This window comes from Vicugna pacos, chromosome 5 (assembly GCF_048564905.1).
Source record: "Vicugna pacos chromosome 5, VicPac4, whole genome shotgun sequence".
In the NCBI taxonomy this organism is placed as follows: Eukaryota; Metazoa; Chordata; class Mammalia; order Artiodactyla; family Camelidae; genus Vicugna; species Vicugna pacos.
The window spans coordinates 5,811,824-5,838,332 of NC_132991.1; the positions used below are offsets into that span (position 1 = coordinate 5,811,824).

The 26,509-nt window shown below is 40.5% G+C and overlaps 1 protein-coding gene across 1 annotated transcript in view; it reads right to left on the reverse strand.

Annotated features, from left to right (window-relative positions):
• Window positions 1-26,509, reverse strand: part of CNTNAP5 (contactin associated protein family member 5) — a 730,584-nt gene that overhangs the window by 90,552 nt on the left and 613,523 nt on the right. The window contains exons 18-19 of the mRNA XM_072960805.1: window positions 16,812-17,051; window positions 7,316-7,540 (exon numbers count right to left, since the gene is read on the reverse strand). Coding sequence (XP_072816906.1) covers window positions 7,316-7,540; window positions 16,812-17,051 — 465 coding nt within the window. The remainder of the gene's footprint in view (window positions 1-7,315; window positions 7,541-16,811; window positions 17,052-26,509) is intronic.

Genomic DNA, 26,509 nt, shown 5'->3' on the forward strand with positions numbered 1-26,509 from the left:
AATCCCAGTTATCCTGAACCTTGCGTTTTATATTCATGATAACCCAAGCGTGCAGATCATTCATACTAGTTTATTATCATCAATAAGGCAATACAATGTGTTTTGTACTTTACAGCCTACGGGGCACGTCCACTTGCACGATCTCATCTGAGCTTTCTCTTAGCCTGATTGAGCTGCGATTTCAAAATGCTGTTGACTGAGTGACCCAAACAACAGAGTTTTATTTTCTCACAGTTCTGGAGGCCAGCAGAGCCAAGGTGCTGGCCAGTTCAGTATCTGGTGAGGGCTCTTTTCCTGGCTTGAAGTTGACCACCTGCTCACTGTGTTTCGACGTAACAGAGATGAGAGAGAGAGAGAGAGAGAGAGAGACTGCAGTGGTGTCTGCAAGGACACTAGCCCTGTCAGATCAGGGCTCCCTTATGACCTCATTTAACCTCGTTACCTTCTTACTCTAAATCCAGCACATTTGAGTCAGGGGGTTAACCTATGAATTTTAGGGGGTCATGATTCAGTCCACAGTAACCTTCAAGGACCAACGAACACACCACGAATGAACAGATCCACTACAACAAAGAGTCGAGAACGATGCCCTGAACTCAGGCGTACCCATCATGGCTCCATCTCTCCTCTCAGAACCACCCCTCGGCACGTGGACTGACTACATGGAACTGGAGATGCCATCTGCTCCTGTCCATGTCACTGTTCCTCCTCCAGAGGGAGAAGAGATCTCTCAAGGTCACAGTGTGTCACAGCCACGTTGTTGTGGGCTGGAGGAGAGACCTGGCGTATGCAAGCCAGAGAGGGCTGGAAAGCTCAGAAGTGTAAGAAGTGAACTGATTAAAACACAGTTTGGGAGATATCAAAAGACTTGGGGACTTCAAATTCAAAGCAGCAAAGTGATGCCTGACACAAGCCCAGAGATGGAGGTGATCAGGGCTGATTAGAGCCAAGAAGACAAGCCTTCTGTGGCATGCTTCTCTTGGGCTATTTATCAACATTCCTGTTGCTCTGAGGAACCCCAGTACCTGCTAGGGTCAGAAGGTGGGCGGTGGGGACAGCAGGGAACTTTGAAGGTCTCCTGGGAGAATCAGCCAAGGCAGGGAGGTTCTAAGGTCACCCCAGCCCCAGCTAGACACTGTTGAGGATTGCACTTTGAAGACACTCCCTCTCTGGCTTCCTCTTTATCCCTGTCTCCCTGGAGCCAGTCTGTTCCAAATGTGAAGTGTCTGGGTTCATCATTATTCCTTCCAAGGTGTGTGCAATCACACAGGCAGACACTGCATCTCATGAATGTATATATTGAGATATATACTGATAAAAAGAAAATGCTGAAGCAAAGTCAGACACACCATTTGGTGCTGGAGGGCACCTGAGCAGCCACCAAGGGGAGGTGACCTGGGAACTCTGCTTGGATTTCGTACCCAAGTGATTTCATCACAGATCGATGGTCTTAGAATTATCACATATTCTAAATTCAATTTTTTAAAATTTCTACCATCAAGAAGCCAAGAAGGACAGATGATGAGAGAGTAGAAAAGGGAATTGATTGGAATAAAATATATACATCTCAACAATGGGAATAAAAAAGGGAAAATGAGGACCAATCAAAGGAACAACTCATTTTATTAAAGAAATATAATATCTGTGTAGACAACACTGATTTATCTTTCATGGACCAACTCAAGGGTCACTATCTCCATGAAGACTTTTCTGAGCCTCCCTTCCAGGAAGAACTGTTCACTGCAGCTAGAACAGACCTCTAGGCGAGCATCTCTGACACATTGTGGTCCTTATTTGTTTTGGATCTCTGTTCCCAGACTGATTCCTTAAAGGGAGGATAGGAGCCTGTCTGTCTCTGTCTCTCTGGTCCATGAAACAGTGCCTGCTACACGGTAGATGCTCTGTGAATATTGATTACAGATGAGCTTGAAGGCGATCTCCCTGGTACCATGCAGAAGGCAGAGCCATCACTCAATAAGATGCTGAGAAAGTTAAGTGTGTCTTTAGAACATCTTCACCTCCTTCTCTAGACCCTTTTCCTTCTTCAAATGCCCATTGTCCCCCAACTGCCATGCCTCTGAGAAGTTTCCTTTTGAGAGAGGATGGAAGGGGGCAGGGCAAACCATAAAAAGAATGACACAGAAACTATCACCAAGATGGTGGAAGATTCAACTCCCAGTAGACCCTGAGCTTCAATATATGCTCACTGAAATATAATAGCTGCTAAATGGTCCTCCCACAGGGGCCAGGACAGTTCTGAGGCTGAATGTAAAAGGTCAAAAAGTGGGTAACGGCCCAGTTCCTGGAAATCCCACCCCCTTCCCCAAAGCAGTTGGAATTCTCCTCCCACTCGTTAGCATATGAAATTACCCAGCCCTTAAAAACTAAACACCCTCAATGCCTCATAGACTCTCTGGTCTTCTGAGATGGCCTGCATTCACTCTGTCTGTGGAGTATGCATCTCTCTGAATAAATCTATCTTCACCCTTCTATGGCTTGAATTCTTTCCTGAGTGAAGCCAAGGACCCTCACTCGAAGGGCGCATCCCAGGGATTCAACTGAGACTTGGAACATAACCATTCATCCTCTCGCCCCATTTTCCTGTCTCACCTCTTCTGACTCTCTGACCCCAAAATGCCTTCCTTTCTGCCTCTCTTTTTCCATCTGAGAAATTAAAACCATTGTTTTTCTTTAGGAAGAACCGGCTTTTATTTGCAAAGACAGCAGCCCCTCACCCTGAATGTCTCTAGTTGGAGAAAAGTCAAGAACAATGATAAAGGATGAAGAAGAATTCCAAGGCTGTCTCATCCAACCCAGCCAGGGAGAGACTCATCAGCACGGCTTTGAATCACACCGCTCTTGCTCCTCTGGCCTGGACATCCTTACTAAAGACATTTGCCAAGAATTATGTTCAAGATTTACACAGTTCATCCACTTGCTCCACACCCTGGCTTCTTCACCCTGAGAACTGAAATTGGAGCCATCTTGTATAATGGGGCCATAGGCATTTTCTTCCTCTTGGGAAGAACAAAATAGACTCCTTTTAAGAGCGACCCTGTCCTCATAATTTCCACCAGATTCCCAAAAGTGTCTTAACTCAAAGTAAGGTCAAAAACTTGTACTAACAGAAAACTCTTACTCCACCTCGGAGAGATGGGCATCAATCTCATCCTAAAACCCCTCCAGAGACTTTCCCAAGTTAACCTTTTACTGCCTTTGTTCTCCTGATCTTTTTTTTCAATCTGTAAATACTCTCAACTTCCATGAAAGTTTTTAGAGGTACGTTTTCCACTAATGTGTATCAAAGTTGTATTCAAAATATTTCTAGCTTGTTACAATGCAGTGCCCCCCATATTCGTCACTGGCAAGTAGGCAGGTGGCCTAATACTGTGAAACTTCTGGTGACAAGTTGTAAGGAGACCAATTCTTAATCCCTCATAGAAGCATTTCCAAGTCTGCAAATGGAGCCCTTGCAGAAAGAAGTATGAATGTAAGACTACACAGGAAGGAAACAGAGAATCAAAAAAATTAGGCTTGGCAAGAAACTTAAAGATGATTTTTCTCTGCCATCCACTGCTGGAATTCTCACTATAGTTTCTCCAACAAATCACCATTTAACTATTATTTAAAGACCCCTCTCACGACAAGGAATTCAGTGTCACACAAGGTATTTATGCTACTGCTCTAATTCCTTAATTCTTAGCAGATGCATCCTTAATGTTAGGCAAAATCTAACTTCCAGCAAGATTGCTTGAGAAATCTGGGCAGCTGGTGTATCTAAATCATCTTCCAAAAACTGTAAGGTGGTTTTTGAGTCTCTTTTTCCTTATTGTGTTAAGACAGCACTGTATCCTGCATCCCGCGTGTCTTTGTTGGTCTCCGCAGTTCCTGATAATGTGCAGCAAGACTAGTCATCACTCAGGCATCAAGGAAAGGAGGAATGAATGAGCGCACATCTTAGCCATGTTTCTGTGGTAGAAAGAGATGTCAGGAAAAGCCCAGGATCCTAAATCACTGAGCCATCCAGCACCACTGAGCTGGATGAGCCAGGAGGGAAGGGGGCAGGGCATAGCCATTAAAGGAACAACACAGCCATTAGCACCAAGATGGCGGATGATTCAACTCCCAGTGGACCGTGAGCTTCAATATACGCTCACTAGAATTCAATAGCTGCTACATGACCCTCCCACAGGTGCCAGGACAGTTTCAAGACTGCCCATAAAAAGGTCAAAAAGTGGGCGGTGGCCCAGTCCCTGGGAATCCCAGCCCCTTTCCCAAAGTATTTGGAACAGTCCTCCCACTTGTTAGCATATGAAGTTGCCGAGTTCATAATAACTGACAATGCCCCGCACCCCATGGCCTTTCTCATTTCTGACTCAGATGGCCTGCATTCTGTCTACAGAGTGTGTATCTCTCTGAATAAGTCTACTTTAACTCAACTGTCACTCACTCTTGAATTATTTCCTGCGCAAAACCAAGGACCCTCATGTGGGAGGGCACATCCCACGGACTTGATTGAGACCTGGGACGTGACCATCCTCTCGCCCCACATTTTTCCTCTATCACTCCTACAACAAGTGTTCCCTAGAACAACTGGGGTGGGGCGAGGTGGGCGGGAACAGTCAGTCTCTGAGCTGACTGAGGGGAGTGGGGGGCACTTTGTTACTACCAGCGTCTTGGACCCCCATTTCTTGTGTCTTAGACGGAGTTGAAAGGCTGGTACTTTTACACTACCCCTGAGATCTAAGCTTAAACAAATTTGCAAGCCACACATATCTCCTTGCTTCTTGCACCTAGTCAGGATTCAAAACATGTAAATGCCTATGGGGTCAGGTAGAGCTTTCAGTGAAGTGAGACTTTAAAGTATAAGAAAATAGAGGATAAGGCAAAATTCAAGAAGGCCTTCCCAAAATAAGGAAAGGAAAGTTATTTAACTGGAGAATGTCATTCCAAGTGAAGTAAGCCAGAAAGAGAAAGAAAAATACCACATGCTATCACTTATATGTGGAATCTAAAATAAGAACAACAAAAGACAAACATATTTACAAACAGAAACAGACTCACAGACATAGAAAACAAACTTACGGTTACCAGTGCAGAAGCAGGTGGGAAGGGATAAGTTGGGAGTTGGAGATTTGCAGATACTAACTACTATATACAAAATAGACAAACAGCAATTTATACTGTACAGCACAGGGAACTGTATTCAATATCTTGCAGTAACTTATGGTGAAAAAGAATATGAAAGCGAATATATGTATGTTCCTATATGACTGAAGCATTGTGCTGCATGCCAGAAATTGACACAGCATTGTAAACTGACTGTACTTCAATAAAAATATATAAAAACTATGCAATCTTTTGAAAAATAAATAACACTCTTAGTTTATCTCTTGTGGTTAAACATACCTACTAGACTTAGGAAGGGGGGATTGAATTCCCAAACTTCTCTTTAACTGGCTGTGGGATTGTAAACAAGATATTTAATGCCTGTATGTCTTGGTTTCTGCAACTGTAAGATACTGATTATATTAACACCACTAATGACATAGCTCTGTATATTAATTAGAATGGTGTCCAGGGTAGAGTTTAAAATACATATGTTATAATATAACAGAGTATATGAAGTAATATACATGTAATCTGATATATGTTTGTGATGCACTGTCGGTATCCATGAACACGACCCTACAGGTGCAAATATGTCTGCAGAACCACACCCCAAAGATGTTTTGGGGGAAATCTGCCTCTCAGTGCTCTGTAACCATCTTAACACAGTCCAAGCACGTGAGAGCAGGATGATCTCCTTCAGAGGAAAGATCGCTGGGCTGATTACCAAGAGACCTGGCATCCGCTCCCAGCTGTGTCATGAATTAGCTGGCTGGCTTACGTGAATCAGTGAATCCATGCCTCAGTGTCCTCAGCCAGTCTTACTGACCTTTCAGAGACGTTACAGGAGCCAGGTTTAAGAACTGACATGTTGATATACTGGTTCTAATCAGACAAAGGTCTGCTAATAAATAAGAGATCTAACTAATAACCCATAATGTTTTCCTTTTCTCTTATAGTCTTTCAAGACCAGACAGTCTTGGAATGACCATTCATAATCCTGGTCTCTCTAGATCCTTTTTTTCCCTTCCCTTCCATGTTGCTTTTATTTTTTATTTTATTTAATTTTTTTGTTGGATGTATAGTCGATTTACAATGTTGTGTTAATTTCTGGTGTACAACACAGAGATTTAGTTATACTATACACATATGTATATATAGATAGATATATATAAACATATATATGTTTCTTTTCATATTCTTTTTCATTATAGACTATTCCAAGGTACTGAATATAGTTCTCTGTGCTGTACAGTAAGACCTTGTTGCTTATTCATTTTACATATAGTAGTTAGTATACAAATCCTGAACTCCCAATTTATCCCTTCCCGCTCCCTTCCCCTCCTGAACCATAAGTTTGTTTTCTGTGTCTGAGAGTCTGTTTCTGTTTTGTAAACTTCTTGTTGCTTTTAGAGGTAAGGAGTCCTGTGACATGGAGTTAGCCATTATTATTATTGTAAATCAGGGCCGATGCAACCCACAGGTCCACCAGTTTGGATCCTTGCTTGGGGCCCACACATCATTCTCAATTTTCCGTGTCATAAATAGTTGAAAAGCAAGACGGCACAAAGAAGAATAAACCCAAGAAAAAGCAGAGCAGGAGAAATTTCTAGAGTCTCCAACAGCCATCAAAACCTATGCCCTTCAACATCCCTTCTATGAATTGGGTTCTGTCCCTTGATTATTCTCACCTTTACATATTTCATTTTGTCCACCTTCTTTCCAAAATCTGATTCTCACAACTGAGCCCCATGTTCCACTAGGTTATGACTCACAGAGACTACTTCTCTCTAAGACCTCAGCCATCCCCTTCCATTAATACAGCCTGCACAGATTCTAGGTGTTTTGACAACCCTCCGGAAAGGATATATGTGACGAGTGTCCTTCTGCAACTCAGCTACACCTACGATCTTCTCCTTCCCCTTAATGGATCCCAGCACAGAATAAATAGTAAAGAATTACTGCTACACCACTGAGGCAAATTAAAGTCAATGCATTCGAGAGTTCAGGAATGCATCAACACGGGTCCTGAATACCAACTGCAACTCATAAAGGCAAAGTACAGTCAAAGGCTTGGCTGGAGATCTGGAAATAAGCTGCCCAGACGGGGCCACACTGAGGTTGAAATTACGCAGAATTTGAAGGGCATCTCCCGTCTCTCCAGCCCAGAATGACACTCATCAGGCTTCGTGCCCTCAGGACTCACCATTCTTACAGAGCAGGACAGCCAGGAAGTCCTGAGAAGACGAATTGATGAAGAGCAAGAGGCTGGGGGCCCGGGCTGTCACAAAGCTAAATGCGATATTTTCTCTGGATGGAGCTGCGTCCGCGTAAATTGCTGAGGATGAGAGGCTTACGTTCTTGGTCACCGGATAGGGTTCTTGAAACCTGTAAGTCACTGAAGTGCCAGCCTCAAAAACAGCAGAAACCTCTGCAAAATAGAAGAGAGGAAAAGACGTATGAAAACATTTAGTCGAGTCTTCAGAACAGCAATGCTAGCATGTTGATGGTGTCCTATGAACCAGTTACTGTGTGAGGTTTTTTGCAAGCGTTCTAGAATATGCTTCCCACATCAATTTGAAGTGGCAGAAATCATCACTTCTATTTACAAATGAGAAAAATGAGGCTTGCCAAGGTCGAGCACCTTGAACAAGGTTGCACAGCTAAAAGAGAGAGAGCTCAGATTTGCACTGTGAAATGTCAGTCCAGCTTAACAGAGATTTGCAGAAAAACCATCATGTGCCAGGCTGGTTTCTCAAGAAGCAAAGATGAAATGTTCCGGCCTCCAGTAGAGTAGAGAGAAATTTCACCACGATTATCTTACTTTCAGAACAGAAATCCTAACCATTCTGGCTGATGTTTTTCTTGTGTGTCTGGAAGATGTTAAGTGGGCTCTTAGCTACTGGGAGTAAGACACTGGGACAGAAGGCAGTCATTCTTTGTGGTGTCGGATAAAGTGCAGGGACCCATGGAAACAGGAGAGGAAGTCTGGGGAAACAGTATGAATTTGGCTTTAACCTCTTGTTCAGTCTTTTTTATTTTAATACATTTTGATTGAAGTATAGTCAGTTTACCATGTTGTGTCAATTTCTGGTGTACAGCACAACACTTCAGTCACATACATATATTCATTTTCACCATAAGTTACTACAGGATACTGAATATGATTCCCTGTGCTCTACAGTATAAACGTGTTGTTTATGATCATTCTTATCTTCACATTTTGTCCATCTTCTTTCCGAAATCTGATTTTCAGAAACATGCCCAATGTTCCACCAAATTACAACTCACAGAGACTACTTCACTCTAAGACCTTGACCATCACCTTCCATAAATACAGCCTGCACAGATGCCAGGGATTTCAGCAGCCCTCCAGAAAAGATCCTGCAGGCAGGTGCCCACCAGCTCCTAGGAATTGGTGTTGAGTTCCAAAATAAAGAGCAAAGACTTGGGTAAGCCGGTTTTCCCCTGGGAAACAACTTCTATAGCCCAACATGTTGGGTAGAACTCTGCCGCCATTGTGGAGAGAGGAAGCTTCCAGATGCTGATGACATTCAATTAGCAGGAACAGGCAAGTCACCCCATCCTCCCTGTCTGATGTCCTCACTCCAAATGCTACCATTTTAGTTGCGTGGGACCAGCAAGGATTTGGCTTCAACACTGATCTTCAGACTCACTCGATTTCATGCTAGCTGTGTGGTCCCAGGCAAGGTAATCAACTCTATGGACTGTTTTCTTGTCTGGCCAACGGGAGGCATTGCAATTCCCTCAACAGTATGTCTGTGTGGATAAATTAGATGGATGTGTCAAAGAGCTTAAGAGAGTTCCCCAACACTGATTAAACCCATAGCCTCTCCATATTCAAAGAGAATTTAACCTAAACCCATCCCAGTTTCCTCCATGTAATACATCTGTTTAATGATTGTGCATGTATTCAAGGGCTGATATATTTTTTTCTTTCAATCAAGGCTGTTCTTAAGTTCACTCCCAATTTTATCTCTACACAGTACCAGGGTTGGGGGCAAAGTTTCCTTGGTATAACACAGCTGAGACATGGCAGTAAACCTCTGTCATAAAAAGAGTACAATAAACATGAATCTATATGGGCATTAATTTATCCTTCTCCTGAATGGTCTGTAGAATATCCCCAATTCCCCATGAAATTCTCTGATTAAGTTGGTGGCACCTAGAACATAATCCAGACTGGTGTTTGCTCTCTAATTCTATTGCAGATTTGTTCTACCTTGGTGAAAACTCTGCAACAGCCTGTAACGGTGCCAAAGAAATTAAAGTTGCATATTTTTGCAGATGGCTTAGCAGATTGGGAATACTGGCTCATTTTTACTGAAGGTTCACAGAAACTGTTAAGCATTTCTCATGCAGGTTACAGCCTCGGTACTCCTGATTGCAAAGATCTGCAGCAGAAACTTGTGACAGGATCCCAGTTAATCATCAGTTTGATTCAAGCACTTTTCTTAACGTGAATTACCTCGGGGACATTTGGCCTGCATTTTGTGCTCTTATCTCCTGGTTAACAGAATAATGGCTTTTATTTGATTTTGGTGTATGTGTTCAAATGTAAGGATAATTCAGAGCATTTTGTAATGAATAGCATATTAAATACAGGCATTAGTATTACATTTTTTCTTTATACTTAGGATGGGAAATTAAAATGAAAAGCATATTCTAAACCACAAATGTCCTACTAAGTTTCTGTGTCCCCTCCTCCCCTAGCCCCAGTTTGAAGTATTTTTTATCGTTTAGATATTGTGAATTTCAACTTTAAACTAAATTCAGCCAAAAACCTGGATTTGATTATTCTCTGTTTCTTTTCTTTTATAATCTAAGAGTTTAGGCTCTCTGATCCTGTTTATGTTCTGTGATTGATTTATCTGAACATCCAAAATCGCTGGGGTAAATAGAAGAAAAATCTTCACTTGAAAGTGATTATCAATGACCTTCAGGCCATGCCAAGGCCACGATAACCAACATTAGCAACATCTCTCACAAGATCCCATTCCACCTCGGGTTATTCAAGTGCACACAGGGATGCATTCAGTCTTGCCGTGGGTGTAAGGATTGGAAGGATGTTTATAAAGGAACAGCACACAGTAGGGATGTGATCAACAGCAGCTGGTCTTTATAACAGTAAATGAATTAGATTTAGAATTAGAATAAGTATAAAGATCAGGCCTGGGTAATGAATGGGCTACCAGTTACACAGAAATCAGTCAGGCTGTATTTGATTTAGAAAAAACTTCATACAAACTGAAAATAAATGAAACACTTGGAAACCCGAATGATGAAGGGATATTTCATAATATTAAAAAAACTATTCTTAAAACTTTCTTATAATAGTCCTGTGGGTATATGTTTTTATGGGTCCTCATTTTTTAACAAAACCTAGTGCAATATTTATAGATGAAGTGATGCGGTATCTGGAATTTGCTTCAACATAAAAAAGAAGAGAAATGGATGTTAGCATACAGACAAAATAAAACTGATCATGAGCTAATAACTGTGGAAGATATCTGCAGACTCATGGTCAATTAATCTTTGACAAAGGAAGCAAGAACATACAATGGAGAAGACAGTCTCTTCAGCAAGCGATGTTGGGAAAACTGGACAGCAGCATGTAAATCAATGAAGTTAAAAGACTCCCTCACTCCATATACACAAATAAACTCAGAATGGCTTAAAGACTTAAATATAAGACATGATAAATCTCCTAGAAGAAAAGATAAGCAAAACATTCTCTGACATAAATTTTAGCAATGTTCTCCTAGGACAGTCTACCCAAGGCAATGGAAATAAGAGCAAAAATAAACAAATGGGACCTAATTAAACTCAAAGCTTTTGCCCAGCAAAGGAAACCATAAGCAAAAAAAAAAAAAAACACAAAAAAACAAACAAAGAAAACAACCACCACCACCTAAGGAATGGGAGAAAATATTTCCAAATGGTGTGACTGACAGAGGCTTAATTTCCAGAATATATAAACAGCTCATACAACTTAGTAAGAAAAAGACAAACAACACAATCCAGAAATGGGCAGAGGACCTAAACAAGCAGTTCTCCAAGGAAGAAATACAAATGGCCAATAGGCATAAGAAAAAATGCTCAATATCACTAATTGTTAGAGAAATGCAAATCAAAACTACAATGAGGTACCACCTCACAGCAGTCAGAATGGCCATCATTCAAAAGTCCATGAATGATAAACGCTGGAGAGGCTGTGGAGAAAAGGGAACCCTCCTATACTGCTGGTGGGAATGTAGTTTGGTACAGTGATTATGGAAAAGAGTATGGAGATTTCTCAAAAAACTAAAGATAGACTTACCATATGATCCCGCAATTCCACTTCTGTGTATATACCCAGAGGGAACTCTAATGTAAAGAGACACATGCACCCCAATGTTCATAGCAGCACTATATACAATAGCCAAGACATGGAAACAACCTAAACGTCCATTGATAGATGACTGGATAAAGAAGTTGTGGTATATTTATACAGTGGACTACTACTCAGCCATAAAAATAAAATAATGCCATTTGCAGCAACATAAATGGACTTAGAGAACATTATTCTAAGTAAGCCAGAAAGAGAAAGAAAAATGTCATATGATAGCACCCAAATGTGGAAACTAAAAAAAAGGCACTATGAACTCATACACAAAACAGAAACAGACTTGCAGACTTAGTAAACAATCTATGGTTACCGAGAGAAGGAGATGAGAGGGGATAAATTTGGGAGTTAGAGATTTACAAATGTAAGTCACTATGTATAAACACAGATTTTTAAAAAAAAATTTTTCTTTTGTATAGCACAGGGAACTATGTTCAATGTCCTTTAATGGAAAAAAAAATTGAAAACAAATGTATGTATGTGTATGCATGACTGGGACATTGTGCTATGCACCAGAGACTGACACATTGTAACTGACTGTACTTCAATTAAAAAGAAATGTGGAAGTTAAATAATGGGTACACGTCGTTTCTGAAACTCTTCTCTCTACTACAGAGTATAATTGAATGTTTCTGTAATAAAAAGTTAAAAAAAATAATATAAGTTGGCAGGAAAGTATATATTTAAGAATTTTTTCAACAGGTTTTGGCAATTGCTAAATTACCTGAATATACATACTATTTTTTTCACTGAAATTCCATTATTAAGGAAATAATCAATATATTTTTTTTATCACGGCATGATTTAAGTGCAAAATTTTGAGGAATTAAAATTCCAAAGCATTCATAAAAGTAATTATTTAGTGGGACTTTAGATGTCTGGCATTCTCTCAATGGCTTTATGACATGCTCCTTAAATTTTCATCACAGTCTTTCATAAAGAATTTCATGAACTTTCCAAATTCTGTAGACAAGAAAACTAAGGGATCATGAGGTTGAATGACACAACCAGTGTCACATAGTGTAGACTGTAGATGAGCCAGTGTCTGACAATAAGCAGATCTGGTGTCGGAGATCTATTGCTAAGCTGAAATGCTCCGGTGATAGGGTGGGTTAAATACACAGAGGCAATTCTACCAGATGGAATATTTTGCAATCAAAACCAATGACATGTAAATTTGTAAATGCATCAGTAAAACTGATACATTATATGGGAACGCCTATGAAACAAAATAAAGAAAATTCAGGATATCATATGGAATGGAGAGAATTCTCTCAGCTATAATAAATACAAAGGAAAGAGCTAGAAGAAAATCATATTTTCTTTTTATTCATTGTCTTTGAATGATTCAGCTGACTTTTATTTTCCTAGATTTCCAAATGAATCTCCAAATAGAATGTCAAATGTATTATCTAATTTGTTAAATTATTTTTTAGTTTAAAAATAATTTTTAAATTGAAATATAGTTGATTTGCAATGTGTTAATTTCTGGTGTATAGCATAACGTTTCAGATATATATATATATATTCCTTTTCATATTTTTTTCATTATAGGTTATATTTTTAATTCAAAAAAATTACATGATAATCATTTCCAGAATCCTCAGGTAGTCATGGGATGAAAGTGGGTTAAAGACAAACACAAATCAAAAAATGTTGGAACAACTGAAAAGCCACAAACGAAAGAACACAGTAGGACTCCTACCTCACACCATATACAAAAGTTAACTCAAAATGTATCAAAGACTAAATATAAGAGCTAAAACTATACAGCACTTAGAAGAAATCACAGGCACACATCTTCAGGACTTTGGATTAGACAATAACTTCCTAGATATAATACCAAAAGTACAAGCAATGAAAGAAAAAATAGATAAACTGGACTTCATCAAAATTTGAAACTTTTGTGCTTCCAAAGACACTGTCAAGCAAGTGAAAAGGGGAGAAATTTTTTGCAAATCTTAGATCTATTATGAGTGATATTCAGAATATCAAAAAAAATTCCCACAACTGAACAATATGGAGAAAAATAACCCAGTTTAGAAATAGTCTAAAAATTTGAGAGGACATTTCACCAAAGAAGATACACACTTGGCCAACAAGTACATGAAACAATGTTCCACATTATTAGTCATTTAAGAAAATGCAAGTCAAAATTACAATTTTGATACAATTGAGGTGCCATTTTGCACAGTCACAGCAGAGCATCTCTTGCAGAAAAGACAGTGACAAGTGTTGGTGAGGATGTAGATAAACTGAAATTCTCATACATAGTTGGTGAGAATGTAAAAGGGAACAGTTACTTTGAATAGAGTTTGGCAGTTCCTCAAAATGTTAAACGTATATGTAATTACTATATGACTCAGCAATTCCACCTCTAGTTTTATACCCAAAGGAACAGAAAACATAAATCCATACAAAAATGTACATGAATGTTAATAGCAGCATTATTCATAGTAGCCAAAGAAAGGGGAAACATCCCAATGTCCATCAACTGATGAATGGATAAACAAAATGTGGTATACACAGACAATGGATGTTATTGAGCTTTAAACTAAAAACATTTTGGTAAAGGAATGTTGAAAATATTACGCTAAGAAACCAGACACAAAAAGGCTACTGACTGTAGCGATTCTATTTTTTAAAAAATATCCAGAATAGGCAACTCCTAGCAACAGAAAGTCGGATGAATGGTTTCCAGGGAGTAGAGTTGGGGGAAAGTTGAATGGGGAGCAGCTCTAATGGATGTGAGATTTATTTTGGGGAATGATGAAAAATTCTATGATATAGTGGTGATGGTCCTGCAACTTTGTAAATACGGTAAAAACCCTTGAATTGTGCATTTTAAAGGGGTGAATTTCAGTATGTAAATTACATCTCCATAATTAGAAAAGGAGAGAAACACACACAAACACCACCAACAACAAAACTATATATTGGAATCCTATGACCATATTCCTATACAGAATGAAATTAGGGTCAAAAAAGGGAAAAAGGAACCCGAAGACGCTGGATGGACCTCCAGCTCTGACATTTATTAGCAAGTCACCAAATCAGTGTAGCCTTCAATATTCTCATGTGTTAAATGCAAATATTACTTCTTTCCTTCTAAGTTGGGGAATAAATGTTGTCGTCAATAATTACTAAGACATGTTATTCCACTCTATCACAGTCAGAAACAGAAAGCGGGTCAGTAGACTGTGGTTCTAACCCAGGCATTGATAACAGACAAATGTCCCTAACTCCACCCCAGATAGCTTCAGTGTTTGCATACCCTAAAACACACATGCTATAGAAAGTTGGCCCAGAGCACTAGCCAGGAGGGAGCACCCTGATCCAGGACCATCTTGTAGCTAATGGCTCCCATCTTGGTGCCAAGCCACATTTCCCGGAGGCAATTTGCATGGCTAAACAACACAGTTAAAAGGTTCATCTTACCTACTTTCCTGCTGAATACAAAGGAACTTGTTTCCTTAGATTTAGTAGATAAGGGGCAAAGTTTGGAAGCAGTGAAATATGAGGCCAGCTGAAAAGGCTAAGCACATATTTGTCTATTTTTCATAGAGATCAAAATAAAAAGTGGGGAGAGAGCCCTGCAGATATTTCAACAAATGCAGTCAAAAGATGCATGGCATGGACAAAAGGCAATTAATGCCAGTTGTTTCAGAGAAAGGAGCCAATGGAAAACTAGGCTGAATTTGGAACAAGGTGATCTAGGAGATGTCTGGACAACGTCCCTGAAGAAATGCAATTTTCCTTTCCTTTAATTTAATTTAATTTAATTTAATTTTATTTTATTTTATTTTATTTTATTTTATTTTATTTTATTTTATTTTATTTTATTTTATTTTATTTTATTTTATTTTATTTTTTCGTAAGCAGACACTTGGGTATAGAGCTTGTCAAATGATGCCTGTATACTTTGGTGGCTGGGTTTGATCGTGTTTATTCTGCAGGGGCCTCTAACGCAGCCTGTCTAAGGATGGTATTCAAAATTTTAGGGGAAGTTATTCAGAGACTTCCATCAATGGGAAAAGCCAGGAGCACTTTGTCTGTCTTTGCTCATGTAAAGAGTCTGCTGGGATGAGATCCGTTTATCTCAAGCTACATCCAGACCCAACACTCCTTTGGCTCCAAAATTTCTACCATAAATTTTCTCCCAGGAGCACGATGCTTCCCGGTAATAACAAGCAAGTAATTCGGACTAATTGGGGAGAAGGTCGGTGTAAATGAATGAAGAGCTTAAACTACAGAGTCCTTCGAAGAGAACGCTGGATGCTTTCCCCCTATTTCCAATGATAATTGGCACTAAATAGAACATGGTTTGTTAAGGATGTTTGAAAAAAATGTGTTTTAATGAACTGGAAATAATTATTTATAATTGCCATCATTGTTCATATGTAAATAGTGTTTCATTTTAATAGGTTAAATGATGCTCTTGAAATATTGTTTACATTATTTGCTCAATAAAACTTTTTTTCCCATCAATAAACTAAACTTAAAAAAAAATATCTGTGAAGATGGATAGACCGGATCTTCCATCCTTCTGTTTGAAAAATATGAAGTATTTATACAAAATAACAAGTTTTTATAGTTTGTAGAGTTACCTTGACTTTCTCTAGAGAATTTACACCAAAACCATCATTCCTTGCCCAAGGTATATATTTTTTCTTGGTTAGCTTTTGTCAATGCAATGAATTCATAAGTTTAGGAGGCGATGTGGAAAGGCACTAGGGCAGGAATTTTGACTTCTGGGTTCCATACTCAGCCTCCTGATGGACTAAATGTGAATTGTTGGGAAGGCTTTTAAAGCCTCAACCCCCACTCATGTCACCTGCAGAGTAGGGAGATTTTACTAAATATATGATATTGATTTTACTGACTTACTCACGCTCTCCCTACTGTAAAAATGATTTACAATGGCTTAAAGGTCTCTAAGGGTTTTCCAGGGCTAGATTCTATGATTCTTTGAGCACATCCAAGGACAGAAAAATTGGAACTGGAAAAGTTAGTGCAACAGAAATCAGAGTCCAACTCTCCCCGTGCTCAGCGGGCTCTGGGCCATGAACAGTGTTTCCCTGCACTTCCATCCAGTTTAATGGTACCGCCAGTATCCACACACAATGATGATCGGCACATGGAATGACGTTGAAGACTATACAGTCGCTAAAGAGAGGGAAATTGAGGAAGAGTAAATGACTGAGGACTGTGTAAGGGTGCAGGTCCGCTATGGCTTGACCACAGCCTGTGGGCGTTGCAAGGCAACACACGGGAAAAGCAGAAGCGTCAACTGTACCTTTTTTGCAAAAGGGCCCTTCGTACGGTGAGTTGGTGCAGTCACAGAAGTAGCCACTGTGCTTCTCCACGCACTTGCCCCCGTTGTGGCAGATGCTGCCGTAACTGCTGCAGTGGCCTGGGCAGCCCGGCCGGACTCCGGACGTGACCTTCGCCCTCTCCTCCAGGTCCAGTTTCTGCCCATTCAAGTGGAGAGAGCGTATGCACCCTAGGAAGCCTTTCTGTCTCGATGATGTCCCCCCTAAGCCGTGAAAGATAAAAGGAAAAAGTGCATGTATAAATATAAGGCACAGGGTTCAGAATTTGTGGTTTCATATCAGCAGTAGTAAGAGTTAACCATTGTTCTGTTGGCACGTGGTGTTGAGCTTTTTCGCTAAAGTTTCCAGGGAGAATTTGGAATTCAAAGAACTTGGGGAAAAGGCACGTATTTCTGGGATGGAAAATGCAAACCTCCACCAAAAAAAAAAAAAAAGATGAAGTTTCTATGTCTGAAACCATGGCTACAAAAGGGGAAAAGGATTGGGGGGTGGATTGTGGTACATCCTTAGTCATTGTTCCTCACTATCCCTTTGCTTGAGCCCTCAAGATGACTAGAACCACTAGGTTGTGTGTGTGTGTGTGTGTGTGTGTGTGTGTATATATATATATATATATATATATATATATAAATCCTAGTTAATACCCTCAAATTATTATCTGGAAAATAAAACTCTCCATCTGGAATATAGAATAGAACGGCCACCCAACTTTCTGCTTAGGGTACATTTTGAAGGTTTTAGAGGAATTCATAATGATCAGTGCAAATTATTCAAGAGCAGAGGAGATTCAGGGACAGAGTGTTTAGTCATCATTGGAAATCTAGGATTCTAGCAGCCTGCATCAGAGGATATTAAAACCATGTGTACTGAGAGACAGCAGCCAATAATTAAGCTAAATCCCACCCACAGATATTTTTTGGTTTCAAGAATTCTGGGAAATCCCAGAGAAAACACAGGGCCAGCGTGCCCTTAAAAAGACACAAATGTGATGCTTTGGGCTCAAGTCCATACAAGTCGATAAATGGAAGACACTCTCAGGTCTTCAAACTCTACAAAGTGTCCTCATGGACCAGGAAAGGTGTGTCGGGAAACAGAAAGGGCGGGGCTCATGTGCCATTTGTTACTGTGTGTATCACCTCTCCTTTCTGAGCCAGTCAGTTGTAGTCCCTTGAGCTGCAATTTCATTAAATCTTGATCTAGTAAACGACCAGATAAAAGTATATTCCCATCAGGGTGGATACAGATGTGAATTCCAAATGTGTTATTCTGACCTGCAGCATCACATTAAACAAGGAACAAAACTGTACATCAAATAAATGAATATGTAACCTAAAAAAATTCTGGCATTTGTCTGCCTGGACGGGCGGACAAGATAATCATTAAAAATAGTGTTGGAAGAAGGGAGAATTCTGACTTCCTTGAATCACACCAGGTCATCGGACCCATAAATATATGTACGGCCATCACTGGCTGCATCTAAGAGACTAAGACAGGATGTTCCTAAAGGATTAATCTAGTCTCTTATTCTAGAGTAGTGATAAAACTCCACTCTATTTTCAGTTCTGATAAGTGATACCCAAGCAGGCCAGAAGGTCAAACCCAAATTGCTTTCTCCTGTCTGTCTCAATTTTAGTGAGTAAATCTCCTTTTAACCACAAGATAAATCAATTATAAATACCACAGATCATAGAGAGAGGTTCATGATTTCTTTCCTAGAGACTGTATAGAACAAAGAGAGGAGGATTTATGTAGTCAAATGCTTTGTTTTATTTCCCCTTATTTTGCAGTCACCCCCTGTGGTGGAATTGAATAATTCTTTATGCATCTTGTTCATGGCATTTCTCTTCTAGGCAGAGAATTTGAGATTTATTGCACATTTTCTTGAGTGTGACTTAGTCAACACGGTTATAAATGGAGAAGAAGGTGGCTGGGCTGTTTCTCCAGCAGAAATGCACTCCTTGAGGTTTGAGACATGCAGAGTATGGTGAGAGTGACCCCAGACAAGGGGATCAGTTCACTCTTAGATGCTGATAAAACACAACAACACAGGAAATACGAATTCAGTTGCCCAATGAACTAAATTTCAGTTTTCACCTGATTGCTGTTTATTCTTGAAGAGGGAGAAAAACTAGAAGTCAGGCTCCCTTTTTCTTCACAGAGAGGTAATACTGTAGACTAAGAACAGAATAGTTCTATAAAGATGCTCCCCTCCCACCCACACTCATCCCATCAGGGCATTGCTGGTCTCCGTCTTCTGACAACGTTACCAACTGTGCATGGAGTGTTGGTGGAGGAGTGAATCTTCTATGAAACTTGAATTCTGTACAGAGATGTGCGGCCACAATCTCCCCTCCCCGCCCTCACTCCCAGCCCTCCTCCCCAAGCCTGTCCTGTGGATGTGGTCTCCCCATTATCTCTGGATCCATCTGCTTCTTTCCACACCAAGGGCTGCCATCTTGAACTCCTCTCATCCCCACCTGAATCCATGGAACCCCCTTCCAGCAGATCTTCCCCCGCCTCAACCCTGACTCCTTCCATCCATGGGCCGCTTTGCAATCAGGCAGATCAACCAAATGCAAAAACTGGATTCTGCTATTCCTGTTCGTTGCCCTTCAGAGACTGGTCATTGTCCTGAAGATTAAGCTCAATTGTTAGCACAGCTGTTACAGCAGGAGAGATCAAGCCTCCACTTAGCTCTTCATTCTCCTCCTTGTGCGCTTTCTGCCCTGACATCGGTGTGTCAGGCTTTCAAAACTATTAATGGCCCCCCAGCGCCCCATGGTCTCTCTTGACTTTGGACCTCCCCTTGGACTTTGCATTTAGGTGGGATGTTACACAAAGCACATCTCCCCACGGCTCACCCTACCCCATCCCTCAAACCTCACACCTGCACTCACATACACGCAATCTTTAGTCACACATTTTCCACCTACCCTGTATTTAATTAGTTGCCAATGTTTTGAAAACATAAACTATTTTAAGACTTCTAATAAGTCTTCCATTGAAAAAAATCAGAAGCTCTGTTAACAGGAACCCTGTTTTCCTGCAGGACCCAGCTCAGCAGCACTGGGGTCAGTTCCTTTAAGACAGGCCACGCCCTCTCTGCGTGGCCGCATTTCCCACCGGGACCGCTTCATTCATTCACCCTGCCTTCCTGGACCTTGCAGGTATTCGATTTTTCAACTGCTGCTCTAATATATTTTTCTCTTTACTTGTTGGCCTCTTGTCTGGAGTTCACTGTAAACTTGGAAGAATAACAATGACAAAAATGCAGCATTATCCTTAAAGCAACTGAAAGTCATGTTTTTGAGGCTGCTACTTAATCTGCAAGCTATTTAAAAATCAGAACAATGCCTCTAATTAAAAAAAAATCAAATATACCAGCTGTATGCTAGAAACTTTACAATGAACTCATTCAATATTTAATGGGAAAGAAAATACTCTTCGTATTATTCACATTACACAGTTGAGGAAACTTGTTAGTGTTGGAGACATTGCTTTGGCCAGAGTCAAGAATCAAACCGATTTTTTGTGGCAGAGCCAGGAGTCAGACCGGAATCTCTTGACCTTCAGAGCCCTAAAATCCTAAAATGAACTATTTTGATGAGACACTTTGGGTCAGTTCCACAGCTCACTGCTTCTTCTATGTTCCTCTTCTCATTTCTCACCCGGTTTGTCCCACCAAGTAATATACACGTATGCATGTATCCTCTTGGCTTCTGTATCAATCTTCTTGATAACGTGCACCATCCGTTCCCCAGCCTAGCTAGAAGCAATTTTGTATGACTCTCTTCTATTGGCCCTTGGTATCAAGTGTGGTGATGCTTCCTGGGACGAGCATGAATCAACTCTTAAAAACGCCAGCATCATCATTCTAAGCTTGTCTCAGGAAACCTCCGTGTGTCAGCTCGACAAATGCTCATCATTGCCGGAGAAACATCTCAATGCCTACTGCCCTCCTGGAACACAAGTGCAAGGCCCCCATGTCTCTTGTGTGTGTGTCCGCTGCCGTTATTTCACAAGTGCAAACAAAACTCCTGTGTGGAGGACTTTTTGTTTCTGGAACAATATTGAATGTACCAGGTTGAGGTTGTACTTCACAAAAATAAGCAGTGTAGTTATCTCTCTCTCTCTCTTCTTGAACTTGGAGCCGCTGTTTTCTATATGAAACACTTTGCGTAAAGTCAAGAGCTGGTTGCAGTGCAGGTGCATGATCACCTAGATTCAGACTGAAGTGGGAGCAAGGCTAGCATACACATGATGAACAAAAGCAGACGCACCACCCTTCAGATATCTTCTGTGTTTATCCTGCCCCTTCCACTGGCAGAGTGTCGGTACCAGAAGGAAATCCCAGTGGAGGCTTCCATTCTAAAATGTAATTTCCTTAAAGACATGGTATGTCTCTGGTTAAGTTTTTCCAGATGCAGTGATGGCTCACTCATGAGTCAATAAACACACACTGTGCAATAACACAGTTTGTACTAATTGGTTGTCTACAAAGTAAAATAAGGATTGCATTAGTCAATTTGAACTAAGAGCTTAGTTCTGAAGCACCTTCAACCTGCTGGGCTTCACGGGCCCTTTCTGATTTAATCCTCCCTACAAACTGCGGCACCCCGACAGAATGCCAGGCTCCTTAGAAAACTGGAAAAGGGTTCGCTGACAATTTAAAATCAGTTAAAAAACAGATTGAAATTACTTCCTTGTTTGTTTGGAAGACTTGAACGCTGTGAAAAGCTTTGGAAAATAATTCAGCAACACTTATCAAGAGCCATTAAAGTGTTATTATCATTGGCCTTAGTCCATATTTTAAAAGAAATATCCCAGTTGGAGCTGGAAGGATGATTATACCCAGATTTGCTTAATTTAGCTTTAAACATAGTCATTACTAACATTTCATTATTTGCACATATAGTAGGGTTGTATACTTCCAATTCTCCCCCTAAATAATAATGGCGAATTATTACAATTAAAATGAAAATATAAGAATGTGGATGGATATAAATACCACTATAGAAAATCAATAATGGTCCTATACAGCAACAATAACCAATCAGACCATGTGATAGCAAGAAAAAAATCCTGTTTAACAATCAAAGCAGCAAAACATCTAGAAATTGACTTCAGGTCTACGACTATAAAAATAAAATAATAAAATTGTTTTCTTGGCTCATAAAGAGTATATAAAGAAATGATACATTTGTTTCTGCATAATTTAGAACGTATGGTTATTCTCTTTAATGCAGTAAAATTCCAATTGATAACCCAAGAAAAAATATTTTCATAGAACATAAAAAGATAATTCTAAAATCCATAAAGAAGATGACTGAGTGTTAAGAAAAGAAGTCAGGTCTGTGTGTGTCAGGGAGAGGGGGCCTCTCCTATTTAACATGTATCAAAATATACTCTGTACATGGGATGTCCACGTGGTACCTGGGGAGTGGTGGGGGGAGCTATGCAAATAAAGCAGAGTAGGAAATTCAGAAACCCACTCCTTATAAAAAGAGATTGTATATCTAATAATATATATTGGAGTTCCAAGCAACTAGGTAAAGGAGGAACCATGAAATACATGGAGATGAGAAAAAACGTTTTGGAAAACAAATAAAATTACAATCCTACCTCAAAACCAGCAACAAATTCCAGATGCAATAAAGACATAAAAATAACAGCAAACAAAACAACAACACACACAAAAACGAAAAATATTGGGGAAAATACCGTAGAGCAATTTAAAATAATACGCTATTTATACTGACATGCTGTGTTTCCCATGGCATATGTTAAGTGAAAAAGCGAACAAAAACAGAGAACAGCAAGCATGCTGTATTATAATACACAGAAGTATACTGTTTGTGTAAATATATCCACAAACAATAATATCATATGATGTTTCCTGAGGGTATTTAAACGCATGTAACCACCTTGAATAATGTCTGGCAAGTGTTTCATTGTGTTAATATCTGTTTTCTGTCAGAAGAGTACTAGGATTATCACTGAATGTGTTTGTGTATTGATTGTACAATTTAAAATAAACCTTTTCATCTATTACGTATATTCTGCATAATGCTGTTGATCTCCTTTTTTGAGTCATTTAAGAAGCTATTTATTATTTCAAGTGTCAAAAGAAACTCCTTGCTATAGAATTATGCCTATCTCAAAAAACCCTTTACTAGCCTACGTGGTATTTGGATATTAGCAAACCCCTTTCCCAGAATCAGCATGTTGGTGCCCGTTGTGAGGGTTGGACTGTGCATGGAATGGCCTTTTTTTTTTTTTAAGACTACAGGCTCAAAATAAAATTTGCCTTCTTTTTAGCAGAATGGTAGCAAGGCACAAGACTTTGCCCAGACAGAGTGCTGTATGGAAACCGCCATTTGGTCATTACGTACGATCTAGGGGGACTCGAGGAGGAAACAAGCAAAGACTTGAATTGTGTGTCTCTGTCGCCAGCAGAATTGTGGAGCGACGGGAAACCCGCCCCACCGCAGCTCACGGCGGCTGACTCAGTGGTCCAACCGTCCTGCCAAAGCTTCCTCTGAATGCCTGCCTTGCCCCTCATTTGGAGAGACCCCCAAGAAAACACCAAGATGACGGGGCCAGAAAGCCCACCACAGTCCTCATCACAGAGTCTGGAAGGGTAACCGGAGCCATTTTGGCTGAAAGGACCATCTGCTGCGTCCCAGATGAGAGCCAAGTCACAGCTCGCCGTGCCTCCGCTGCCACGGTGTATGAAGACGGAAAACCACAGGTGCATTCGCTGTCGGAAGCATCCTCCAAGGAGGACCGTCACCAAGGGCCCTTGCGACAGCGCAGCGGGCACCGCCCTCCTTCCAAGAGCAGCGGGACAGGACATCTCATAAAGCCCCAGGCTTGTTCCAGACTCAGCTGGAGGGGCTCCCTCCTTCTCCCAGGCCGGCTGCCAGGCCAGGCAGTGCCCAGTAGGCAGCAGTTTCAGGATTTCTTGGATGTTGAGGCCCCTGGGAATCACGCTGGTTACTTTCTCCTGAGGGGAGAGAGTCCCAGGAGCTGAACCACAGACTCATTCAAAGAAACAAGCAGATAAATAAAAGCCTAGAACTATAAACTTTAAGGATGCTCCCTATAGTCTCACCTGACCCAGAGTGATTTTACAGGTGAGCCCAGGGCACCCTGAGATATCGAGGGAGCCTCAAACTCGCTAGAAGGACCGCAGCAATGGCAGCTCACAGCCAATGTATTAACATCGCCATGACACCCAGATGCATCTGGGTAGGCACCGCTTCAGGGCTCTTTGCTGGCCCAGCTTCCTTTGTGGACGTGATGGCTGTAGTCCAACTAGGGACACACCATCGAACATGGGAGGCAACTCTCTTATCAGGAAAATTAGCTGAAACTTGGATAGAAAGCAAAAAACATGGAAGATATCTGCCCAGTGGAGATGCAGCTAATTTCTTCTCAGTGCAGCAGGTGACTCCAAAGATGCTCTGGTGAACAATCGTTTCATATTTAACCCAACAACTTGATTCTAACGTTTTTTGTTGCTGTTAAATTGACCACACATACCCAAGCTTTTCAGACACTCCCTGAACTGGTCGTGACATCTTAATGGTTTCCTCACTAATTAATGAGTTAAATAAAATCTTTGACACGTGTACTGTTTCCATTTGCCCAAGACTCATGATTTTAGCTTTTTGAAGATTATATTTTAACACATACTGCCAGTATTAGTTAAAATGGTGTTGCTCATTATTGGAAAGTAGGAAACTGGTATGAAAAGGTCTTAATCCCACAATGCACAATAGCTGGAAAACATTAATAATAATAATAATAATAATAATAATAATAATAATAATAATAATAATAAAAAATACAAAGCTAACAGAGGTTGGAAAGGGATAAATCTGAGAGCTTGAGATTTGCAAATGTTAACCACTATATATAAAAATAGATAAAAATAAGTTTCTTCTGTACAACACAGGGAACAATATTCAATATCTTGTAATAATCTTCAATGAAAAAAATCCGAAAATGAGTATCTGTATGTATGCATGACTGGAACACTGTGCTGTACATCAGAAATTGACACATTGTAACTGACTATACTTCAATAAAAAAAATACTAAGCTATCTAAAGAGCTTTTAGTCTTTCGTAAACGTGAAGCAAGTTGGACATATTATCAATCTACATTTTCTTGCTGAGAATGTGGGCACCCACAGAGACCTTCAGAAATAAGGAAGGAAGCAAGGTAGCTTTGCAGAAAGGAAGGGAGGAGAAAAAAATGAGGGTGAACAGACAACGGGACAGTAGGATGTCCTCTGATGGGACTGGAGCAAGCACAGAATGCAGCAGGATCTGGAGGAAAGGGGAGGCTGTAGACATCAGGGACCCCAGAACACTGCTGCTGTTGTAAAAAGAAATAAAAAATAAAACACATACACACATATATATAATTGATCCTCTGCGTTGTACTATGGCTTCTAGAATGGAGCAAGAACTACTTCTTATTCCAGGTGGTGCAGATGAGCTCCTAGTAAGTCTACACCACAATCTGGTTTCAAGGTGACAACCTCACCCTAATGGTACTTCCGATCCCTGTGCATTTGATGAATTAGTTTCCTTGGGAAGGTGCACCGGTATGAAAGATTGGAAGGGAAGGGTCCCAGGAACAAAGGTGTAGGGGCATAGGATGGGAACAGATAGCAGAAGAGCACCTGACCCTGTTGCTGAGAGGAGCACCATCTCATCATATTAAGATAGACCCAAGCTCCAAGCTGCAGGGAATACAATGTCCTGAGGTTTCTGTAGGCAACGGCCACTTGTGATACCCAAACAAGCAATAGGACAACACAGTACTGGTCTCCCTGAGGTTCTGGACACTTGGGCTTCAGTGGTACTCCCAGAACTCTGAATAAGTGAGTGACTGGTGAAACTCAGGTGAGAGATACTCTCCTTACACCCTGAGTGTGCACACATCGCAGGCTGCCTTCCAAGGACTGAGTCCCTGAAAGCTTAGGTCTCGTATCAATCTATTCCCCCAATAGAAGGAAGAAAAAAGGCAGGGCATCAGTGCACACTGTGTGAGAGATCTTGTCTTCAAGCTGTGTCCACTGGGACACTTGGATGGATAACCTACACACTACATCCCAAAGGACCCGTCTTAAAATCTCTCTTCGCTGTTTGATGAATCTATCAAGGAACTTACACTATGTTCAAGGATGTAAAAATAAACTAACCACTATATCTGTCCACAAGGAAACCAGTAGAGGAGAGAGAGAGACAAGATCAAGTCACTATGACCTAGCGCGATAGGTAGAGGTGGAAGGTGGCCGGAGAATACACTCTCCTGGGAGAAGACAGTTCATCTGAATCATCACAGGTCTGTATCATCACCAAGACATGGAAACAACCTTACTGTCCATTGACAAATGACTAGATAAAGAAGTTGTGGTATATTTATACAATGGAATACTACTCAGCCATAAAAAATACTAAAATAGTGCCATTTGCAGCAACATGGATGGACCTCGAGACCATCATTCTAAGTGAAGTATGACAGAAAAAGAAAGAAAAATAACATATGGTATTACTCATATGTAAAATCTGAAAAAAAAGAAAAGGAAAAAGAGGACACTAATGAACTCATCTACAAAAGAAACAGACTCACAGACATAGTAAACA